We start from the raw sequence: 22831 nt of genomic DNA on the forward strand, positions 1-22831 counted from the left end.
AATAAGGCCAGAAAAGGAGAGAGAAAAAAGAGATGAAAAACAATTAGGATGACATAGATTCCCTGCATTTAGCTGACCCTGCAGTCAGCTCCACCTCTGTCCTCACCAGTTAAATGAGCCAATAAAGACCCTTTTACTGCTTAAGATAGTTTTAGTTAGCTTTCTGTCACTTGCAAATAGAGTTCCAATATGCAGAATTACATTCTAAGGATGGAAGAAACAAAGAGGATATAATGTAATAAATGTTAGTCCTTAGGGTAGAAAATAGGGTAAAATATATACATCCATTCATAAATGTTTACAAGGTATCCCATTAGTTTATCTTATTCATTTTGATTCTATGTATTGAAATTAAATGAAATTTGGGGTTTCTATCTGTGACCATGTGCTCTTCTGGCATTAAATTAAAATAGTACCTTCTGATACATAGAGTGGCTATCTTTGAGTGGTGGGTTTATGAATAATTTTCATTTTCTTCTTTTTTGCCTGTATTTTCTGAATTGCCTATGATAACCATTTTTTTTTTACCATTTGAATCAAACAGTTATTTTTATTATTTACTACTGTATTAGTTTCCTATTGCCACTGTAGCAAATTACTGCAAACAGTAGCTTGAAGCAAAACAAATTTATTATTTTATCGTTCTGGAGGTTAGAAGTCTAAAACTGATCTATAAGGCTGAGTTTCTCTGGGAGAAGAACATTCTAGGGGCAGTTTGTTTCCTTTTCTTTTCCAGTTTCAAGAAGCTACGTACATTCCTTAGCTCATAGTCCCTTTCCTTCATCTTCAAATCCAGCAGTTTAGCATCCTCTCTCCTCTCTGATCTCCTACTTCCCTACTATAAGGACGCTTGTGATTACACTAGGCCACCCAGATAATCCAGGATAATCTCCCCATTTCAAGAACCTTAACTTAATCACATTTGCAAAATTCCTTTTGCCAAGGAAAGTAACACACTTATAGGTGCCAGGGATTAGGACATCTTTGGGGGCCATCACTCAGCCTACCACAGTTAGCTACATGTAAATAAACGTGAAAGGTAATTAACATAAAAACTGAGAAGCATAACCTAGCTATGTAAAGAGAAGGTATCTTAGTCCATTTGGGCTGCTATAACAGAAATACCATAGACTGTGTGGATTAAACAACAAACATTGATTTCTCACAGTTCTGAAGGCAGGAAATCCAAGATTAAGGTATTAGCAGATTTGGTGTCTTGTGACAGCCTACTTCCTGGTTCTTAGACAGCAGTCTTCTCACTGTGTCCTCATATGGCAGAAGGTGGGAGGGAGCTCTTTGGGGTCACTTTTATAAGGTTACTAATACCATTCACGAGGGCTCCATCCTCAAATACCACCACACTGGAGATTAGGTTTCAACATATGAATTTGGCGGAAGGCACAAATATTCGGTCTAGAGCAGAAGGCAATATTTCAGTGGGTTGGATGAAGACCCCTGGGAGAAAATAAGCTGAACAATCTCTGGGTTATGGTCTGGCTTTAGCTTCCCTAACAGCTACAAGAGCCTCTTCTGGGGAAGTTAGGCAACAAGGCTATAAGTGAATCCTGGGAGACGAAAGACTCATCAGCATTGTTGGGCTTTCTGGCAAAGCTGGAATATAGGCTAGGGGCTGCACCTTTGGCAGGAATATGTTCAGGAGATGAACTCCTATGAATTTTCTACTTCTAAGCTCTCCAGAAGTAGGATATAGCACAACACTTCCAGAAGGTCAAGGAGGGGAGAACAGGAACTTCATCAGGACAGAGAGCAAGCCAAGTGTAGGTCAGAAATGTGGGCCAGCTCACCTGGGCATCCTGCTCCTCAGGGTATAAGGATGGAGCGATTGTAGTGGGCACCCTTGTAATGAGAGCTCTCAAAATGTTAGTCTCTTGAGTCATACTATTCCAACCTGAACTGGCTGCCCTCTACTGAGTGTACAGATATAATCCTGGGATCCTCTTTCACCAATCTCTTTGGAAGAGTCCCTTTACCTTTTCCCTGTGTTGGATCAGAAGAGCACATCCTCCAGTAGCTCCTTAAGATGCTCAGGAAGTAAATGTTTTCAAGATCTCACTTGACTGAAAATGTCTTTATTCTATCTCCACACTTAACTGTTAACTTGACTATACATAGTGTCCCAGGTTGGAAATTTTTCGTAATTCTAAAGGCACTGTTCCATCGGCTTTTTTAAAAAAAATTTATTTTGGGGTGTGTTGGGTCTTTGTTGCTGCATGCGGGCTTTCACTAGTTGCAGTGAGCAGGGGCTACTCTTTGTTGCTGTGCACGGGCTTCTCATTGTGGTGGCTTCTCCTGTTGTGGAGCATGGGCTCTAGGGTGCGTGGGCTCAGTAGTTGTGGCTCGCAGGCTGTAGAGCTCAGGCTCAGTAGTTGTGGCGCACGGGCTTAGTTGCTCCGTGGCATGTGGGATCTTCTCAGACCAGGGCTCGAACCTGTGTCCCCCGCATTGACAGGCTGATTCTTAACCACTGTGCCACCAGGGAAGTCCCTCCATTGTCTTCTTTCTAGCTTCCAGAGTTGATGTTGAGGAGACTGAAGATATTTTGATTGATTTTTTCTATGTAGCAGTTCTTTCCCCCAGGTCTTGCAGAATGGCTTTGTTGTTGTTATATCATTAATCATAAACTTAACTCCGTGATCCAGTTAGACTTGTGATAAGGAAAACATGGAACCCAAAGAACTGCAGTAAGAGCACAAAGGTTATAGGAGGTTGTGAGTAGATGGGGGTGGAGGGGTGCTCTCCTGAGCTACGGAAGAAATCGGCTCATAGTTAAGATCAAACATGAGTCAAAAAAAAATTTTTTTGGCCACACCCTGCAGCTTGCAGGATCTTAGTTCCCCGACCAGGGACTGAACCTGTGCCCTTGCAGTGAAAGCATGGAGTCCTAACCATTGGACTACCAGGGAATTCCCTCAAACTTTTTAGTTGTCCACAGTCAGCAATAGTGATCTTCCTGCCGATATTGCTATTATTCATGGACCCAAAACACTCCAAGCTTCCACAACATTCATATCCTCTTTTCACCTCGCCAAAGACCACATGTTTTCCAACCAACCATTCAGTCTTGGCAGTGCAGATGAAAACTGGAAACGATGGGCTTCTTATTCAAAAAGGATGCAGTTCAGCTGAGGTTGAATCTGGGGAGAAGGGAGAGAAGGGACAGAGGAGGATTGGAACTTGATTTGACAGAACAGTCACGTCTACCCGGGGAGGGATCTTTCTTGCATACATCAGGTTCAACCTGATGTAAATTACACTCTATTAAAATTGCATACACGCATATAAAGCGTTACACAGGATGTGAAGCAGTTCACAGAACCCTTGAAGCCATTCATAGATCTTTAGCCACTTAAAAATACTTAGTATATAACCTTTCAGGTATTTGCCCATATGAGAGAAAGTCACTTTTGTATATAAATTCCTAAATAAATTTAGAAAAGTTAGAAAAATGGGGAGGGTGGGAGAAGGATGTTTTTACAGAAAGCTAGAACATAGAAAAATCCTAAATCACACTAGTATTTTTCCCCTTGAGTGTGGCTAACTTTGCAAAGTGTATTATCACCTCATCTTAAAATTTTAAAAAATCTGTTAAGAGGAGATTAAAATGTAATTCCTTCCCCCCCCATCTCATCATAAAGAAATATGTAGCAAGCATTATCCTCAACAGTTTTAACATGCTACTGAACTTTCCCCAGGGTTTAGGTTTAGACCATTGTGATGCACTTTGTTTTGTTTGGCCGTGCTGTGTGCTGTGTGCTGCACAACCTACGGGATCTTAGTTGCCCGACCAGGGGTCGAACCTGGGCCCCCTGCAGTGGAAGTGTGGAGCCCCTCGCTGTGATGCATTTTGAATACCGATTCTAAATCTTTAAAGATTTTTAAACTTCATCACTATACCTTTTTTGATGTTTCATAAGTACTTCATATGTTTCTCTAATTTATTGTCCTCCGTAATTAAGCAGTCAACAGCTCAAGACCAATGAGCTTCCGACTGAGGCTAAAGATTTGCCAGTTCCAGCATATCTCATATATCCATTTCCCATTTTTATTTTAAAAAGAGCAACATATGAAAATATTCAATACATTATATAAATACTGCTATACAAAAGATGAGTAAAACTGAACTGATGGATGGTATGAGCTCTACCTTATAATATGAAATATTTGATAGCTTACATATGAAACTCCATACTTACTGTATAGAGAAGGTATGAGTGCAATACACAAAAATTTTAAGATGATTTTTAAAAAACCATAAATGAGGTTACATTATACAAATTATTCTGTAACCTGTTTTTCCTATACATGTACCTTCAAAACCACTGACCCATAATATTGTCAATTATACCTCAAAAAAAAAAAGGCACTGACCATTACCAACATAATAGGTTTAAAAAGTTCTAGGTTTAATTTGTATTCTTAATGTTAAACATCTTTTAATTTTTTTCTGGTGAGTGTTCACCTCTCAGTGATTTGTAAAAGGTCTCTGTACAGTAAGACTATGACCTTATTTGATATATTACAAATATTTTTTTTCTGAATTGGGCAGGAATCTTTTATACTTTTTAATACTTTACAAGTAGAAGGGTAAGAGCACAACCATGGTGCTAGACTACTGGGTTCAAAATTTGGATGATGCTTTCTAGCTAATAAAACTTCAGCAAATTAATCAGCACCTGTTACAGTTTGTGTATGGGAACAACAGTATGTAATTCCATAGGCTTTTGTGAGGATCCAATTATTTTTCTATTCATGTAAGTTTAGTTCATCTACCTAAAGTGCTTGGAACAGTGCTCAGCACATACTAAGCTTTATGTGTTACTTATGATGATGATCATCATAGATGACATATATGGAGTCACTGTATTTCTTTAGTCTTGTTTGGTAATTAAGAAGTCATTTAGAACTACCTCTTTCATTTTATTTTGGCCGCACTGAGCAGCATGCAAACTTCCCCGACCAGGGATCGAACCCGTGTTCCCTGCATCGGAAGCACAGAGTCTTAACCAGTGGACCACCAGGTAAGTCCAACTACCTCTTTATTTGAAATACTTATAAATCAAAAGTTTCCAACTTCTTGTACATGTTGAAAACTTTCAATAAAGATCTCTTGGGTACAAAATATGGTCCTGGTGACTCAAAATTAATTCTACGAACATTATTATAAAGTCATACTTATTTTGAAAGTCTAAAGTTCTTTTTTTTTTTTTTTTTTTTTTGTACGCAGGCCTCTCACTGTTGTGGCCTCTTCCGTTGCGGAGCACAGGCTCCGGACGCACAGGCTCAGTGGCCATGGCTCATGGGCCCAGCCGTTCCGCGGCATGTGGGATCCTCCCAGACCGGGGCACGAACCCGTGTCTCCTGCATCGGCAGGCGGACTCTCAACCACTGCGCCACCAGGGAAGCCCAAAAGTTCTTTTTTTTTTTTTTTTTTTGCTGTACGCGGGCCTCTCACTGTTGTGGCCTCTCCCGTTGCAGAGCACAGGCTCCGGACGCACAGGCTCAGCGGCCATGGCTCACGGGCCCAGCCGCTCCGCGGCATATGGGATCCTCCCAGACCGGGGCACGAACCCGTATCCCCTGCATCGGCAGGCGGACTCTCAACCACTGCGCCACCAGGGAGGCCCAAAAGTTCTTTTTTTAAATGGCAAAAACACAAAACAAAACAAGCCACCACTATGTTGAAATTTTTTATTTTGCTGAAATGTACAAACAATATAACAGTCCACATTCTATGCTTTCTAAACATTTAACCACTGATGATTTCCGTAAGATGCTGTTGTTCTTCACAGTTCGGATGTTTGATCTTCTGTGAAAGCCCAACATGCCTTCCTTTCTACCCACCAGATTAGTCTTTTTCAGAAGTCTTGCCGTATGTTTTCTTTGTTTGCCTCTCCATGTTGCTGCTTCATTTGAAAGAGTTCATTTTCTAATTGTACAATAGTCCTTTCAATCTCATAATTCTTACTGACCAGGGATACCCAACTAGAAAAGAAAAAAGGGGGGGAAATTACTTAATGTGAACTTTCCCTTATAAGATTTTTATAGTATATATATTTTCAGCCAGGGTCATAACACTAACCTTCACTTTTAGCTTTACATTTTCAAAAACTGAGGTGTAATTAGGCGGGAAAGTGAGTAAAGGGTGTATAGGACCTCTCTATTACTTCTTAAAATTGCATGTGAACCTACAATTATCTCAAAATAAAAAGTTTAATTTAAAAAAGAACAAATTAGAAAGAGTTGAAGAGATATGAAAGAGTGATTGAAATTGGTATTTAATTGGATTAACAAAAAAGGAGAGAAAATAGGGCAGAGGCAATAAAGAAAAATGATGAAGAAATTTCTACAACTGCTAAGATAAAATTCCATAGATTCAAGGAATCTTCCCCTTCCCCCAGAAAAAATCTCTAGGACAAATGAAAAGAAACACACATGTACATGTAGATTATATTAGTTTGAAGAACAGTGTGGAAAGATGCATAATAGACTGATAACATGGGGTACTTAGAGGATGAGGGAAAGGTGGAACAAGGACAATGATGTGGGTGATGGAGGCAGGGAGGTTAGGGAAAGAGCAAATCAAAAAAGAAAAGAAATGATAAAAAAATCATGACTATATTCAGAGATTTGTGCAAACTTATTTGAATACATGAAGAACAACATTAAAAAATATATATAAACAAAGGGAAAAAACCCCTGAGACACATAAAATTATCAAGAAATTATGGAATCTCCCTCCTGCAAGAGTTAAAAAATAGACTTTTTTCCTTTTAAAAGGAGAATATAGGTAAAATCCTATTCAGAGCAGAAGTACTGGACAGAAAGCAGGGTGCTCTAAGATCAGAATAAATTAGCAGTGGTTCAGTTTTTGTTTATAACTCTCATTTCCTTCCGAGCCCATACTTCAGAAAGAGGAAGAGGCGGTGAAGAGTGGGATTCAGAAAACAGCATTTCTTTGACACCTGTGGCACCCCATTTGAATACTTTTTGAATTATATTGTTGAATCTTGATCTTAAAATGTGCTAAGCAATTTAAAAGGTGATGGGATTGTAGATACTCACGTTGACTCCATTTCTCTTAATTTAGATCCAGCTGTGAGTTGCATGTTCTTTCGCTGCCAGTTTAAGTCTTGAATATGTTTCCTGTAAAAAAAATTATTTATACAACCCACCTACCTTCTAAAGACTAAAATCAGCAGAAAAATCTATAACTAATATAATATATCTTTAATCCTTTGAGAAGAACAGATATATATATGTGTATATATATACACATATATAGTCATAGACTAATTCCAGGAAATAACTTACTTTTTTTTTTTTAACTTTCTTCTCATTATTTTTCAATTACAAATTTCATAAAACATGCTCATGGTGAAGAATTAAATACACACACACAAGCATGCACACAGACAGATTAAAAATCCAAAGTCCCTCCTCCCATGTGCTTCTTCTCCCTGATAACTTTTGTTCAGTTTTTGGTGAGTGTCTTTCCAGATTCTTTCCTGTATATGTATGTGCATATACAGATTAGGGTGTTTTGTTTGCTTGTGTTTTTAACATAAATCAGATTATACATGTTATTCTACAACCTTTTCCCCTTCTAAAAGTACCTTTTCAATGTCTGCAGACTTGCAAACTGCAAATGACCTGGTAATGTTTTCAGACCTCTGGTCTATTTCTCCTCAACTCAGGTAGGGCAAACCCAATACTAGACACTGGACAGAGTGGTCATCAATTATTTACTGTCATATGACTATAGTGCAATGGTTCCTTTTTCTTCTCATTCTATTTATTAAGATTCACCTCAACTTTATTCTAAAATAAGAAGAAAAACAATTTACCTTAACTTCTGGAGCTCTTTCTGTGCATGTTCAATCATATGAACTAGATTTCTAAAAAAGAAAAAGAAAATCAGATTAATGTACATTAAAATCACGTAGTACCAACTAAAAGTGTACTATCTAGTTGATACAAGGTCAAGTTTTTCTGCTAAAAATAGTTAATATTAGTTGAGCTCTCTGTGTCAAACACCATGTTAGACACTCTATAAAACTAATTTAATTCTCGTAAGAATTCTTTGAGGTAGGTATGATTATCCCTATTTCACATGTTAGGACACTATACTCAGAAAGATTAAGTAACTTGGTCAAGGTAACATGGTTAAGTGTCAGAGGTGAATTCTACTTCAGGTCTTTTAAACTCTTGAGCCTAAGCCATTTACTGATATTCTGATTTTGTGTACTTACATCACGTCTTAAACTGTTATTGTCTTTTCATAGACAAGATGGGAAGTATCTGATGAGTGCACTCATTTACACTCCCTTTTATCTCTTTATTTCTTTACCTACATTTATCTTGTCACTCTCCTGTCTACTGCTAGCTAGAGAGAAGAAAAAAACTGTGTGGAAGGCTATAGATTCAGATTCCAGTCCAAGTCAGCTCTAATGAGCAGAGGGGAGAAGTTGAGCCATACAGAGTTCCATGTGATTATTATCATTAGAGAAGTGATTCAAGGGTAAAATTCAAAATCTTTTCCTAAATAACAGCTTTACTGAGATATAATTTACATACCATATTAATTTCCTCTTAAGGCAGGAGAGTCCATTTCAACCACATTGGCCCTACTATGCTCTCGCTCTAGATCCAGTATTGTTTCCCGGCTTTTGTGACTCAAATTTCCTGCTGCCCTTCTGAGTTATTCTCCTATCTCCACTGAGTGATTTCCTATACCTAACTCCAATTCTCTAGAGATTTGGTCTTCAAAAAGTGGTGCCTCTCCAGCTTTCCTTTAGCTCATCCCAATTTCCCTGACTTTGACACTTATTCCATGCTGAGGACAATAAAGCTTAGTACTCTATTCCCGACCTCCGACAATTAATAGGGAGCTTTCTTTTGAATCACCTCTTCCTGAAAGCCCAGTTTGTGGTCTTCTCCCTGCTTCCAGCCTCCCTCTTAAGTACACAGGTTTCTCCTCAAGTACTCTGAATGCTGAAACTGATCACACTGCATCATGGGAGTCAGAAGACTTGGCTTCTAGTCCCAGCTCTGCCCTAAATAGCTATGTTTCCTTTGATGAGTCACCTGACATCACTAGGGCTAAATCTGTTTATTTGTAAAATTAGGGGCTGACCTTGAAGGTTTCCCCTCAGTTTCAAGTACAGAATTCTCTCCTTATTAATGAAATACTATTTTTTTAAAGCAGTTCTGCACCAAGACCTACTTAGAGCTAAAAGCTCTCTGCCTAGCATATTTGACACCCTCAAATCCTATCATGAAGAAAGAAAATATAGTACAGCTCCTCTGGAGAAGCATCCATTGGGTTTGAAGGAGACAAAATATGTGCAGGAGAATGACCAACACTATAAAGTGTTATGTAATTAAATGTAAAACAAGTGATGTGCATAATAATTTGTATAGTTACTCAGAAGAGAGAGAGAGTACCAGAGGCAGAATTTTAATCAGGGAAGAAAAGGAAACAGATTAAAGTTGGGCTTTAAATAAGTTGAATTTGGGTAGAATAGTTAAAGGTATTCCAGGAGGAGATAAGGCCTGAGTAAAGGTTCGGAGGCAGAGTTTATGATAATCACCAAGGAGAGGACTAGTTTGGCTGGAGTGAAAGTCTACAACTGAGGTATAGCCTTTTGCTTTGAATATCATGTTAAATAGCCTGGACCTTACCTTGTAGGTAAGGGAAAATTATCAAAGTTTTCTAGGCAAGATGAAAGCAATGCTCTCTTCAATTTAATGCCTCCTCCCCACCCCCCTTCCCCTCACCTATGTTCTCCTCCATTCCTGGAATGTTCTTGCTCTCCTTTAAACATCCAAATCTCACCCTTTTCTGGAACCCCTGTACACTGTTGGTGGGAATGTAAATTGGTGCAGCTACTATGGAAAATAGTATGGAGGGTCCTAAAAAAAAAAAAAAACCTAAAAATAGGACTATCACATGATACAGCAATTCCACTCCTGGGTATATATCCGGAAAAAATGAAAACTCTAATTCAAAAAGATACACGCACCCCAATGTTCACAGCAGCACTATTTACAATAGCCAAAACATGGAAGCAACCCAAATGTCCATCAACAGATGACTGTATTAAGATATGGTGCATATATACACATATACAATGGAATATTACTCAGTCATAAAAAAGAAATACTGCCATATGCAGCAATGTGGATGGCCCTAGAGAATATTATGCTTAGTGACATAAACAAATTGGACAGAGACAAATAGTGTATGATGTCACTTATATGCAGAATCTAAAAAATAATACAAATGAAAATTCATGCAAAACAGAAACAGACTCACAGATATAGAAAACAAACTTGTGGTTAGCAAAGGTGAGAGAGAAGGGGAGTAGGGACAAATTACGGATATGGGATTAACAGATACAAACTACTATATATAAAAGAGATAAGCAACAAGGATATACTGTATAGCACAGGGAATTATACCCGTTATCTTGTAATAACCTACAGTATAATCTGCAAAAATACTAAATCATTATGCTGTATACCTCAAACTAACATAAAAATCAACTATACTTCGATAACCCCCACCCCCATCCCCTAATCTCACCCTTTTATAATGGTCCTAATCCTAATGTCCCTTTCTTTGGATCTCTGTAGTTTATGGACCACGACACACAGTGCAGCACTTGCCCCCATACTGCCATGAACTAGCAGTCATCTGCCCTAGAATATCTTGCCTCCTCAACTAGATAAAGCCTCCTGAGGACAAAGATCACATTTTTCCCCTTTGTGAAATACACATTTTGGGGATTGATTTGTTCTCAAATTCCTTAGTCATCCCAACCCCATTTTCCCTTTATTCTCCTTGCAACATATTCACAATAGAAACTGAATTGTTTGTTCTGCAGTTTCTTAAATTCGGAATTTTGTCCAAAGATCCTTATGTGGCCAATAGAAATTTAAACATGATTCTGAAAACTTGAGAAAAGGTATTTATTATTTTGTGATTTTTGCTTTACTGTTTCAGGAATCATACTCTAACAAATAGTTTTATGCACAGTTGTGAAGTTCAATGGGCTTTTCTCCTTAAACTGTTAATAGAAACTCGGGATTTGGGGGCTCAAAGGAGCCATGGAGATCACCTGACCACTGAGTTTTACAAGTTGGAAACTGAACCCTAAGTAGATAACAAAACCTAAAGCTAAAGCTAGTTATATGGAACAGAAACAGGAGCTAGTGGCACTTTTGTTTCTGGTGTTAATTCTCTACTTACAGTCAATTCTCATCATTTGCAGATTCTGTATATGTGAGTTTGCCTACTCACTCAAATTTATGTGTAACCCCAAAATCAATACCTGCAGTGTTTTGTGATCATTCATGGACATGCTCAGAGTGGCAAAAAATTTTAGTTGCTGGGCACGCACATTTCCAGCTGCACTGGAACAAGGAGATACTCCACCTTCTTGTTTCAGGTCTCATGCAGGGATGACCAAAGGATAGAGTTTGATTTCCAACTCTGGCAAGTTACTTAACACTTCTGAACTTTATCTTCTCTTTTATAAAATAAAGAAAATACAGAATCTGCCAGGATGAGCTGTTTTAAAGGATTTAAGATTATAATCTATCTGAGATGTGTATATATACATATGTACATATTTCTCCCAGGAGAAATGGTTCAGTATTTGTTAATTCAGTATTCAAGACCACTTTATAAAGCACAACATGCAATAATGAGAGCTAACTGTATAAGCAACCCCCCACATTAAGGATTACATTCTACCAAGCTACGATTTGTAAATCAGACCTCAGAACTCATTATTGCAACATTACACAACAAATGTGTTAGGTTTACATCCCCTTAAACTTTGAGATGGGTCTCAAAGCCTTTCATATGGGTTGTAGTTCTAGGACATGACCCCAAGTGAAAGCCCAGCTATATTATTTTTATCCCACTTCTCCTACTCTACTTCCCACATTAAAAAAACAGACTGGTGAGTGGTCTTAGCACTGCAGGGTCGGGGGCAGAGTGGGTGCAGGGCCTGTGCCTCGGTCCCCTGCCTTCATTCGCTCTGGGGTCACCACTGGCAGTGCCATAAAGGAGCCAGGCGCCGTCCAGAGAGTCAAATCTCCACCCAGCATGGGGCACGTTTCTCCTCCAGCTATAAACACGGTATTTCTTAAGTAAATATTTAATACACTCCCTCAGAAAGGCAGCCATGGGGGCACGAACCACACGTGGGTGAGAGGAAAGAATTCCATTCTCTTGTCCCAGTGCCTCTGGGATGAGAAGGTGCTAAGGCCTGCGACCTTAGTCCCGGTGCCCAGGAGGGGGTCAGATGGAGCTGGTCTCCAAGGAAGAGACTGCATCCTCCCAGCTGGAGGTAAGAGGCAGGACCTGCTGGGGAGGAGGTGGCCGAGAGTGCACCTGTCTGCAGCACAGCCCTGTCCTCAGCAGAAGCTGCTAGTGAGCACCCTGTGGTGGCTGGGGGTCACATGCCTGGCTGCAGCTCTTAGGAAAGGATGGGGCAAAGACCGGGGAGTTCATCCTCCTATGAGGCTATCTGTGTGTGTGTGGGGGGGGCGGTGAGAGTTTAAGTGGCAAATGAACACCGAGAGGGAGAAAGAAGCCTTGTACTGCCAACTGAGCCAGGTGGTCGGGTGGAGAGGGCAACGGAATAAGGCACTATGATCTGTCTTGATGATTCCTCTCACTGAGGGGGATGGAGCTCAGATCTGTAGGGCTGAGGCCCAGATCCTCCCTCCAAAGGCTATCCTTTTCACAGATCCCAGGAGACAAGAATAACTGACTGCTATTTTAAGGGTTGGAAACTCCTAGAACTTGGACAGGACTAACAAATTGGTGGCGCTGAGATGATGGCAGCCGCTCTGGCGGCTGCCAGGCCCAAGACCCAGGTAAAAGGCAGGAAGAGACGACAAGGCTGACTCCAGTGGGAAGAGGTGAAGAGTGGCTAAGGGAGAGGACGGCTACCTGGGCCTAACTGAGGCTAGTGTGCCGACTGGGCAGAGCCAGCCTTGACTTCGGGCTGACTTCCACCCGGCTGCTGGGTGTCCGAGGTGGATGAAGTGGAGAACAGGGGAGGGAGAAGAGAGACAGGCACTTGGGGCTAACAAGCTGGGCCTCAGGAGCTAGGGAAGGAGGTCCTGCCACCAAGCAAGGACGGGCTTGATGGCAGGACCTGTGGAGGCTGGCTACCCCGACTGAGGCTGCCCACCTCACCCGAAAGGTATGGCCACCTGTGACCTACAGCTCCAAGACCTTAGTCAGAGCTAAGAGACCTGAGGAGGGCGGAAGGGAAGGATAAGCAAAAGGTAAATAACCTGTTAGGCTTGAACCCTCACTAGGACTTCAGAGTGTGGGCTGCGGCCAGGGACAAGTGAGGGTGCCAAGTCCGGGGACTGTTTTTCCCACGTGCTCATGGACAGACAGACAGTTGCCCCCGAGGGAAGGCGGGGAGGTGGGGCAGAGAAGGGGTGCACACTGCAGTCAGGGGATGTGCTCTCCCAGCTGCAGCTCAGAGTAGACTCTAGGTTGTCTGAGAAGTCAGAGGGAAGAGACAAGAGACAGGTGATGACAAAGAATTTCAGCTGAGGCAGGGAAGGGAGGGGCCTGGTCACCTCCTGCTGCCCTGCTGGATCCTGCTAACCACAGCTAGCCATCTGCCCAGGAGGAGGAAGAGGACTTGAGAAAAGGCGGAAAGAATGTGAGCAAACATACTGCTGAGTTTGCAAGTCTGGGCTGATGCTGTGCTGGTCTCTCCTCAACTCCCAGGGCCGAAGGGCTGCGGCTCTCGGGGGAAGCCCTCCTTGGTCACATACCAACTTAAATGCCCTCCAACATCTCCCCTATCCATCCTATGCTGGTTTAGAGAAAACAAACAAAACAACTAAACACAAAAGAAGAATTCCTTTTCCCTTCCTTGCTTTGCTGTAATGGGGTTAGAAGCCAGGTGAGGGGCAACAGGGACAGCTCTCCTTCTCCTGCCAAGGGGAGAGGACACCCCACTTCAGAAGCCCAGGAGTAGGGAGGTTGCGAGAGTCGTTGGAGAGCGGAAGAAAGGCTACAGACAGACACTGGAGGTGGGATCACAGGGTCACAGCCAACAAGCCTAAAGGCACCTAATGGCCATGGTCCACCCCATCAGCCAGGTCCATCCTTTCCCATCAGACACATTTACACTGAGGGTAGCCCCTAACAGTTAAGTCCCTGCAGTGAGGGAGATGATGGTCGACATTGTCACCATATGTGACACCATGGGGCTGGCACACAGGGCACACCCCTCACTGTGAGATGACAGTGGCAGCCGGTTCAGGACACCCTGTTCTTATGGCAATGGTCACAACTGGGTCTTGGGGACTCAAGCGGTGTCTGATGACCTGGACATCTGGCGGGTACATCTGGGAAGACGACGATGCAGGAGGCAGGAAGTGATGGGTGCCAAGCTCACAGAAGTGACAGATGCCCGCCGAAGACCCAGCTGTGTCCCAGGCAGAGGTTTGGCACAGTTTTTTCTGGGAATCATCCTCTGGGAGGAAGATCACTAACAGAAAGGTAGGCTTGAAAGCTGGGGTGGGCTGGCCGTTCAAACACCAGGCAGTACGAGATGATCACCCACTGTCCCTTTCCCCCTCAGAACTCCTGGTTTTAAAGGGCAGCAGAAGGAATGGATTCCCTCTGTAAGTCCTGGTGTGGCCCTGGGCTTCCAACTGCTTAAAGAGGACAAACCCAAAATACAGATGTTCTTTCTCGAGTTCTCCTGGCCAAGCCCTGGTCCTCCCCTTTCAGGTGGTTCTTGGCCTCTATCATCTCCAAGGCCCAAGGGCCAGCCAGGAGCAGGCCACCAGGGAGTCCAGCAGTTCCTGCACCTGGTGGGGAGGCAGCACAGAGGCCTCATTCTGGCTTCATGCCCCCCATTCCAGAAGAAATCCCCAAATTCTCCATGGAGGGGCAGGCCTTCCCTGGGGAAGTGAGGTGTTATAAGCAGAACTAAGAGATGGGTAAAAGAAAGAAGACAGGAAAAATAAAGGACAAAAACAAAATAGCTCCCTAACCCCTTATTAAAATTAAAAATGAAATTTATACATATGTTTTGTCCATTTTGAGTTTCTTTAAAGAAACTGGTGCCTGTCCACAGCATAGCTTCCTGTTCTTCTGAAGTCTTAATCGTTTAAATGTTTTTTAAAAAGCAGGGGAAAGGAAGACAAAAAATAAAAAAATTAAGCAAAACTAAAAGGAGGGGGAAAACCCAAACAAAAGCTTCACATTGCTGGAGATCCAGCTGTTGGGAGATTGCCAACCGGCCAAGCCACCGCCTGTACCCTCTGCCGTCCTCTGTGTGAGACATGATGAGACTGTGGGTCCTGAGGATCAACCTAGTTTAAAAACACCCAAGATGCTTTGCCCTGAATTTTAAGCAGCACATGTGACCCACTACTGGGCATATACCCTGAGAAAACCATAATTCAAAAAGAGTCATGTACCAAAATGTTCACTGCAGCTCTATTTACAATAGCCAGGACATGGAAACAACCTAAGTGTCCACCATCGGATGAATGGATAAAGATGTGGCACATATATACAATGGAATATTACTCAGCCATAAAAGGAAATGAAATTGAGCTAGTTGTAATGAGGTGGATGGACCTAGAGTCTGTCATACAGAGTGAATAAGTCAGAAATAGAAAGACAAATACCATATGCTAACATATATATATGGAATTTAAGAAAAAAAAATGTCATGAAGAACCTAGGGGTAAGACGGGAATAAAGACACAGACTTACTAGAGAATGGACTTGAGGATATGGGGAGGGGGAAGGGTAAGCTGTGACAAAGTGAGAGCGTGGCATGGACATATATACACTACCAAACGTAAAATAGATAGCTAGTGGGAAGCAGCCGCATAGCACAGGGAGATCAGGTCGGTGCTTTGTGACCACCTAGAGGGGTGGGATAGGGAGGGTGGGAGGGAGGGAGACGCAAGAGGGAAGAGATATGGGAACATATGTATATGTAAAACTGATTCACTTTGTTATAAAACAGAAACTAACACACCATTGTAAAGCAATTATACTCTAATAAAGATGTAAAAAAAAAAAAGACAATTATTTATCAAAATGACCACAAAAAAATACTTAGCATATTGGTAATATGTTATTAGCAATGTTCTAAATCACCTATTTGAGTGGTGGGTTCTTGCATGTTTGTTATATTATTAAACTGATAAATTGAGGGTAAACTACCTTACCACAAGTGTGATGACCTTGGAATACAACCAGCGATTCCAAAATACATAGCATAGTCCAAGAGTCTAAACTGATCCAGTTAAGGACACAGATCCTAAGAGGTTCCAAATCCTCAGGTCCAGGCCCTTCCTAGCCTAGCTCTGACTCTCCAGCCCCGCGGAATTGCTGATTTCTCTTCCCCTGGTTCTCCCTCCCAGGCTGCAGCCCCCTCTCTCCAGTCCCTTAATCACTAAGATCATGAGTTCTGCTTCCTGGTTTTCCACAGGCACTTCCAGGCCTCTACCTGCTGCCAAGGGAAGGTGCTGGATGTCCCTGGTACCCATCCATCTGTATCTCCTTGACCCTTTCCTAGGGAGGGAGCCCCTAACAGGACAGCGTGTGGGTTTTGAGGTTAAAAAAAAGCTGGGTTTGAAATCCCAGCAATAATTTACTTGCTATGTGATCTTGGATAAGTCTTTTAGTCTCTCTGAGTTTCAGTGTCTTCATCTTCAAAATAGGAACAATAAAACTTAGGGGAAAAAAAAGATGTGGCACATATATACAATGGAATATTACTCAGCCATAAAAAGAAACAAAACTGAGTGAGTTATTTGTAGTGAGGTGGATGGACATAGAGTCTGTCATACAGAGTGAAGTAAGTCAGAAAGAGAAAAACAAATACCGTACGCTAACACATATATATGGAATCTAAGAAAAAAAAAAAAAAGGTCATGAAGGACCTAAGGGTAAGACGGGAATAGACACAGACCTACTAGAGAATGGACTTGAGGATATGGGGAGGGAGAAGGGTAAGCTGTGACAAAATGAGAGAGTGGCATGGACATATATACACTACCAAACGTAAGACAGCTAGTGGGAAGCAGCTGCATAGCACAGGGAGATCAGCTCGGTGCTTTGTGACCACCTAGAGGGGTGGGATAGGGAGGGTGGGAGGGAGGGAGACGCAAGAGGGAAGAGATATGGGAACATATGTATATGTATAACTGATTCACTTTGTTATAAAGCAGAAACTAACACACCATTGTAAAGCAATTATACTCCAATAAAGATGTTAAAAAAAAAAAAGACTAAAGGTGGTATGGGTTTAAAAAAAAAAAAAAGAAACAAAAAAGGCTTCTTACTCATTATACACTTTCCAGGCATTGCATCCATGCTGTGACATTAGTTCCAGATTCTCAATTCGAACCGCTTGATGCTCTAACTGGGCCATAGAATTGTTTACGCATTCTTGCCACGCAGTAATGTCATTTTTCTGACCCGAGGAAGGGGCTGGAAGTTCATATCTGAAATTAAACAACAATGAAATAAAACCACATATTCCTCCAAACCTTTCTTTCTCCTCCCAACAGAATGCCTCATGGGTCTATGCACACTGTAAAAACTACAGAAGACTGAAGATAAGATGCAGACCTTGCAATAATAAGAAATCTATTTATCCTAAGAAACAATCAATTTACAAATAAGATTTAGCATCATTATACACAGTAACAAAAAACTGTTCACTTCAATGAACAATTCAATAAGCTACACTGTGCACTCATATAACATACTGTTATATTAGCTATTAAATGTTATTAAAGAATAGTTAAAACATTAAGATGTTTGTAATACATTAAGGGAAAAAAGGATAGAAAAAAATATGCACCTACATCCATCCACCCTCCCACCCACGTACCTACACCCCTCTAGAGAAAAAATGGCAAAGGGATATAATAATTTTTACATTTTGAACTCAGCCTTTTCTCTGTCTTCATAATACCCAGTCCTTCAACACTGCCAACAGAGCCAGCAACATACACGCTTCATATATCTCAGCTCATTACTGAGATACTACAAACTAACTTCTAATTTCCATTTTGTTATTTTTACTAGGTATTGTAAAAACTCCAAATCATTCCTATGAAAAATTGAGGGATATGCAACTGGGATTAAGAAGTGATAAACCATTTTGTTTAAAAACAAAAAAAAACAAAAAACAAGCTTTACACATGCATCATGAATGCAGCATTTTGGGAACTTCTAATCATAACCCACAGTAAGAAATATTTTACACTGTGATCCAGTACACAGATACACACAGCTGAACAGAAGTTTCACAAAACAAAACTTACCTTTACATGCAATGCGTTCTGATATTTTCTATCCTACTTCCTTAAAAAAGTGCTGTGGTGTCTTAAATAAACTTAATTCACAATCTACTGCTTAAAGGATCGTGACCTACTTATGGGTTCAAAATATACTGTTATGAAAGAGTTACTATCATGAAAATCTTTAGAGCAGAAGCACCTGGAAACAGGAGAACTGAGGAGTCCTAGGAGTTTTCCTGCCTTTATCATTCAAGCCAGATAGGAAATGGAGCACAAGAAAAGAAAAAATCTGGTCCTTCGGTTCTATAGACTCACATCCCTCTTTTCATCTGTACATATGCTGAGAGGATAACCCTATTGTTCATGTGGCCCTCTCTGCTCTGCCAGATTAGTTACTGGTTCTCATAATTTCATAGTCTTCTTAGAGCTGAAGGGGACCTCAGATGTTAAGCAACCCAATTCTCCAATGTAGTGGAAGTAACAAAAGGGTGTTTTGTTTTTTTTTGAAACAGTTTTGTAGTAAAGTGGTGTGGGAAGGGAGACAGTAGAACCAAAGTCAACCTATGCAGGTACTGAGTTTACTAATGTTGCCTGTGTAAGAGCAAAGCACTACATGTCTAATCAGGAACGTTTCCTCGGGAATTCTTAAACATGAACTTAGTTACAATTTACCATTCCCCTGTTATTGGATTTGAAAATAGTTTGCTTTTTTTTTTTTTTTTTTTTTTTTTTTTGCGGTACGCGGGCCTCTCACTGTTGCGGCCTCTCCCGCTGCGGAGCACAGGCTCCAGACACACAGGCTCAGCGGCCATGGCTCACGGGCCCAGCCGCTCCACAGCATGTGGGATCTTCCCGGACCGGGGCACGAACCCGTGTCCCCTGCATCGGCAGGCGGACTCTCAACCACTGCGCCACCAGGGAAGCCCTAGTTTGCATTTTTAAATAATGGTGCAAAGAATATTTTTGAATATTAACACAAGATTATATGAACCACTATTATAACTATTACACGAAAAAACATAAATGCATAAAAACAGACAAGAATTTTTTCTTTTGCACATTTTAACATGGCTACGGCAGTTTTACTAATAAATTAAAATTAAACAATGATTGGAGGCCAGCTGAACCCAGAAATAGGACTTACCGTTTCATACTGAGCAATTCAATTGGTTGTCGAGCAGCCAATCTTTCAAATTCATTTCTCATTATGTCGGTCTGATGTGTAAATTGAAGAAAGGATTATTTCCAAAATCATATCAACAAACTGTATTACTATCTATTATTAACGGATCATTTCCCTTCCCCCCAGGTCTTCTCTGCAGTCAGTGCTCTCTAGAATCTGGAGAAGTGCACAGGCACACACACACTTCATATGTAAAGGGGCCCTCAGAGAAAAGGATTAATCCTAAATCAGTGGTTCTCAGTCCAGCACACATTTAGAATCAAATAGGAGTTTCGAAAACAATTCCAATACAATTCACATTATCACTCCTCTCCCCCACTACAGGACGTGATTATAACTTTTGCTTTTAACTCACCAGTTGATCGTAAAGTCAAGCCAGTGTTGAGAACTATGGATCTAAGTATTCACTGGGGGCATGGGAAGAGAGAAGAGGACTTGGGACATAAAATAATTTGCTTTAGCGCTATGAGCCTAAACCTATACTTTCTTTTTGATCCTGGCTGCTCTTTTCACTTTACTCTTTGCAAAGGAGTAACAGGGGAAGGGACAAAAGGACCTGGTTCTGCTGTTTGCTCTAACAATTTTACTATTTTTTTAAAAATGTGAGGTAGCTCTACCTCTTTAAGTCCAGTGTTTTGGTCAACATCCTATTCCATTTAGACTAAAGAGAAGGCAAAAAAGACCTTCCAGAGGTCACATTCCTTGCTTAAAAATTGTGCATTAAGCATGTCTTCATTGGAGAAAGCCTTTTTTTGGACTATTGCTGAGTTTCACACAACTCTAAGAAAATGTGGTTACTTAGTTTCCTGCAGAAGCTAAGGCATTCTGGCTAGAAGGCTATGCACAGTGACAGAGTAAAAACTAACAATTAGGTAAGACAGAAACTACAAAAATATAGTACAAGCCAGTCTTCAGCCACATAACATCACATGGCTAGTAAGTGACAGATATGGAATTTTAACTCTTCAAAGAATGAGCCAATGCTCACAGGGCTAAGTCATAAGAAGAACCCCAGGCATGAATTGCACACATTAAGCATTCATTATACTGCCTTAGGCACTCTTCATACATTCAGTGATAAATATCTGGGTTCCTATTGTGTGCCAAACACTGTTTTAGGTGATGAAAATACAGTGCTGAAGTAGACAAAAGAGATCCCTGCTCATAGAGCATTCTCATTCTCAGCTTAGACAGGCTTTCCTCAGCCATCCTATCTAAAGCAGTCACCCAGTCACTCTATATCACATCATTACTTTAATTCTCTGTATAGCTTTATCAATAATTTGATATTTTCTGATTTATCTGTCTCCACACTCTAGAACTTAAACTCCTGTTCCCCAATAACTCGAATAGAATCGATTTTCAGAAATAGTTGTTAAATGAATTAATGAAAGAGCAGTTCAAGGGCAGTTTGAGGAGTGCTTAAGGTCTTGGGCAAATTAGTTAGCCTAAGCTACAGTTTTCCCATCTAAAAAACTGGGATAAGCATACAGTTATATAGTTCACAGAGCTGGTTTTAGGACTGAGACAGTGAACCCAGTACACTGTTAGCTTCTACTATTAGAAAGCGTTAACTAATCAGTATACTAATTATAAAGACAGGAAACATAGGTTGTATCTAAAAGAGGTAAAAAGAAAACTGGCTCAAGTATTTAAAAGTTTGTGACTGAATGCAGTTATCTAAAACTTTTGGAAACAAGCTAATAAGTACCCATTACTGTCCTTAGTTCTTAATGTGGTAACATCTATATTTGGGCAACATCATTTACAAAAAGCATGGGAAAACAGCATGCCATAGGAACACCTCTCTCCTACTTAAAACTTAACCAATATTTTTTTCATGTTACCTCAATAGGAATCCTGCGTTTTAATAACAGAATTCTTTCATAAATAAATGGTTAACTGTAATGGGGGAAAAAACGGATCATGTATGTACTAAAATGCCTAACAGAATCCATTAACTTAGAAATGATATTTTACATTTCATTCAGCTAATTAGACCCTAAATAGTATTTTGGGTGCACCTCTAGGCTAAATATCTAAATGGTTTGATATGGTTCACTTAGATATGATTTATCTCTACAGTCATTCACGTCCACCCAGTACTTTTGATACAAAGGCCGCCCTCCAGTGGTTCTCAGAGGCTTAGGTAATTAGGCTTTTGTAAATATATTTAAAAACCCTAGATCACTTGTTTTACAGTAGTCCTTAATTAGAGAGAAGAGGATCCCTTTGAGAATTTACGCAATAAACCTATCTCGGAAAAACGTAACACTAACTTTTGCATTGTTAGGTCAGTTCGCGGAGACCCAGAAAGTCCTTCCGTGGATCTCAGAATAAGAACCCCGGGGAAGGCTTATCTGTGTAGCTATTTTCAACTGACTGACAATACCTATACAACAGGGTAAGTAGTAGCTAAGCAAGTAACAGTTAAAGCTGGAATTTAAAATTGACTTCTACGTGGCGAAGCCTCTCGATCCAAGGATTCACAGGATCCTGGTTCATACGCTAGGCTCAAAAACATCAATCACACTTACTTCAAAAGCGGAATAATCCGGGGCTGTCAGGTAGCTCAGGTAGTTCTTGGTAGGTCGGTATCTGCGTGTTTCCTCCTCCACCAATGCCGCAGCCTAAGAACGAGAACAGGGGCCAGGGTAGAGGCAGCAAGTTGTTAAGCGATTCTTCCAGCACTAAGGGCCAGCGAGCGCTGAGTCAGTTACACAGACACCCCGAACTTACCGCTTCCCGCACACCAGGCGCTTCATAACCTTGGTCAAAATACGGCAGCGCATCCACCACCACCTCTCCGGCCACCAAACCCGTACCCGCCATTCTTAGGTTCGCCGGAGTTTTCCGAGTCTGCGCGGGCTCAGGTTCACTTAAATACTCCTGCGCCCGACGCTAACGTAATGACGTCGCCTGCGCATCAGCTTTGGCGCCTGCTAAGTTAATTCTGAGGGCGCGCTCGCTAGAAAGTGCCCGGCCATTTTGTTTTGGTCGGACTTGACGTCACGTCGTGGTTTCCCCTAGTCAGCGGTACATCTCAACTTCCTGTCCCTGCGTGCTCTACCGTTTTGCCTCCGACTGGCAGCAAAGTGGAGAGGAGTTGGGACTTTTGCTTTCTTCCAGGACGCTGATATCTGGGTGGGGAATCCTTTAAAACTTTTGGAGGGAAATGGCTGCAGGATTTGGCGGGGAGAAAGATACTGGTTTCCCACCTCGGCTTTACTCTCCTAACCTTCCACCTTCCGTTAAACTTCTCTCCCTTTGCACTTCCTTGCTGTACCCCCACCATTCTGC

At 41.3% G+C, this 22831-nt stretch overlaps 1 protein-coding gene across 1 annotated transcript; it reads right to left on the bottom strand.

Moving 5' to 3' along the window:
* Positions 1 to 5695: 5695 nt before the first annotated feature.
* On the bottom strand, positions 5696 to 22526 carry BCAS2 (BCAS2 pre-mRNA processing factor). Its single transcript, XM_082615168.1, has 7 exons — positions 22271 to 22526; positions 22069 to 22161; positions 19493 to 19563; positions 17383 to 17544; positions 7866 to 7916; positions 7084 to 7164; positions 5696 to 6003 (listed from the first exon to the last, which is right to left on the bottom strand). Exons 1-7 carry the CDS (start codon positions 22361 to 22363, stop codon positions 5877 to 5879), a joined length of 678 nt encoding a protein of 225 aa, XP_082471294.1. The 5' UTR covers positions 22364 to 22526; the 3' UTR covers positions 5696 to 5876.
* Positions 22527 to 22831: the final 305 nt, after the last annotated feature.

Source organism: Mesoplodon mirus (genome assembly GCF_964341445.2).
Source record: "Mesoplodon mirus genome assembly, chromosome: 3".
NCBI classification, from domain to species: Eukaryota; Metazoa; Chordata; class Mammalia; order Artiodactyla; family Ziphiidae; genus Mesoplodon; species Mesoplodon mirus.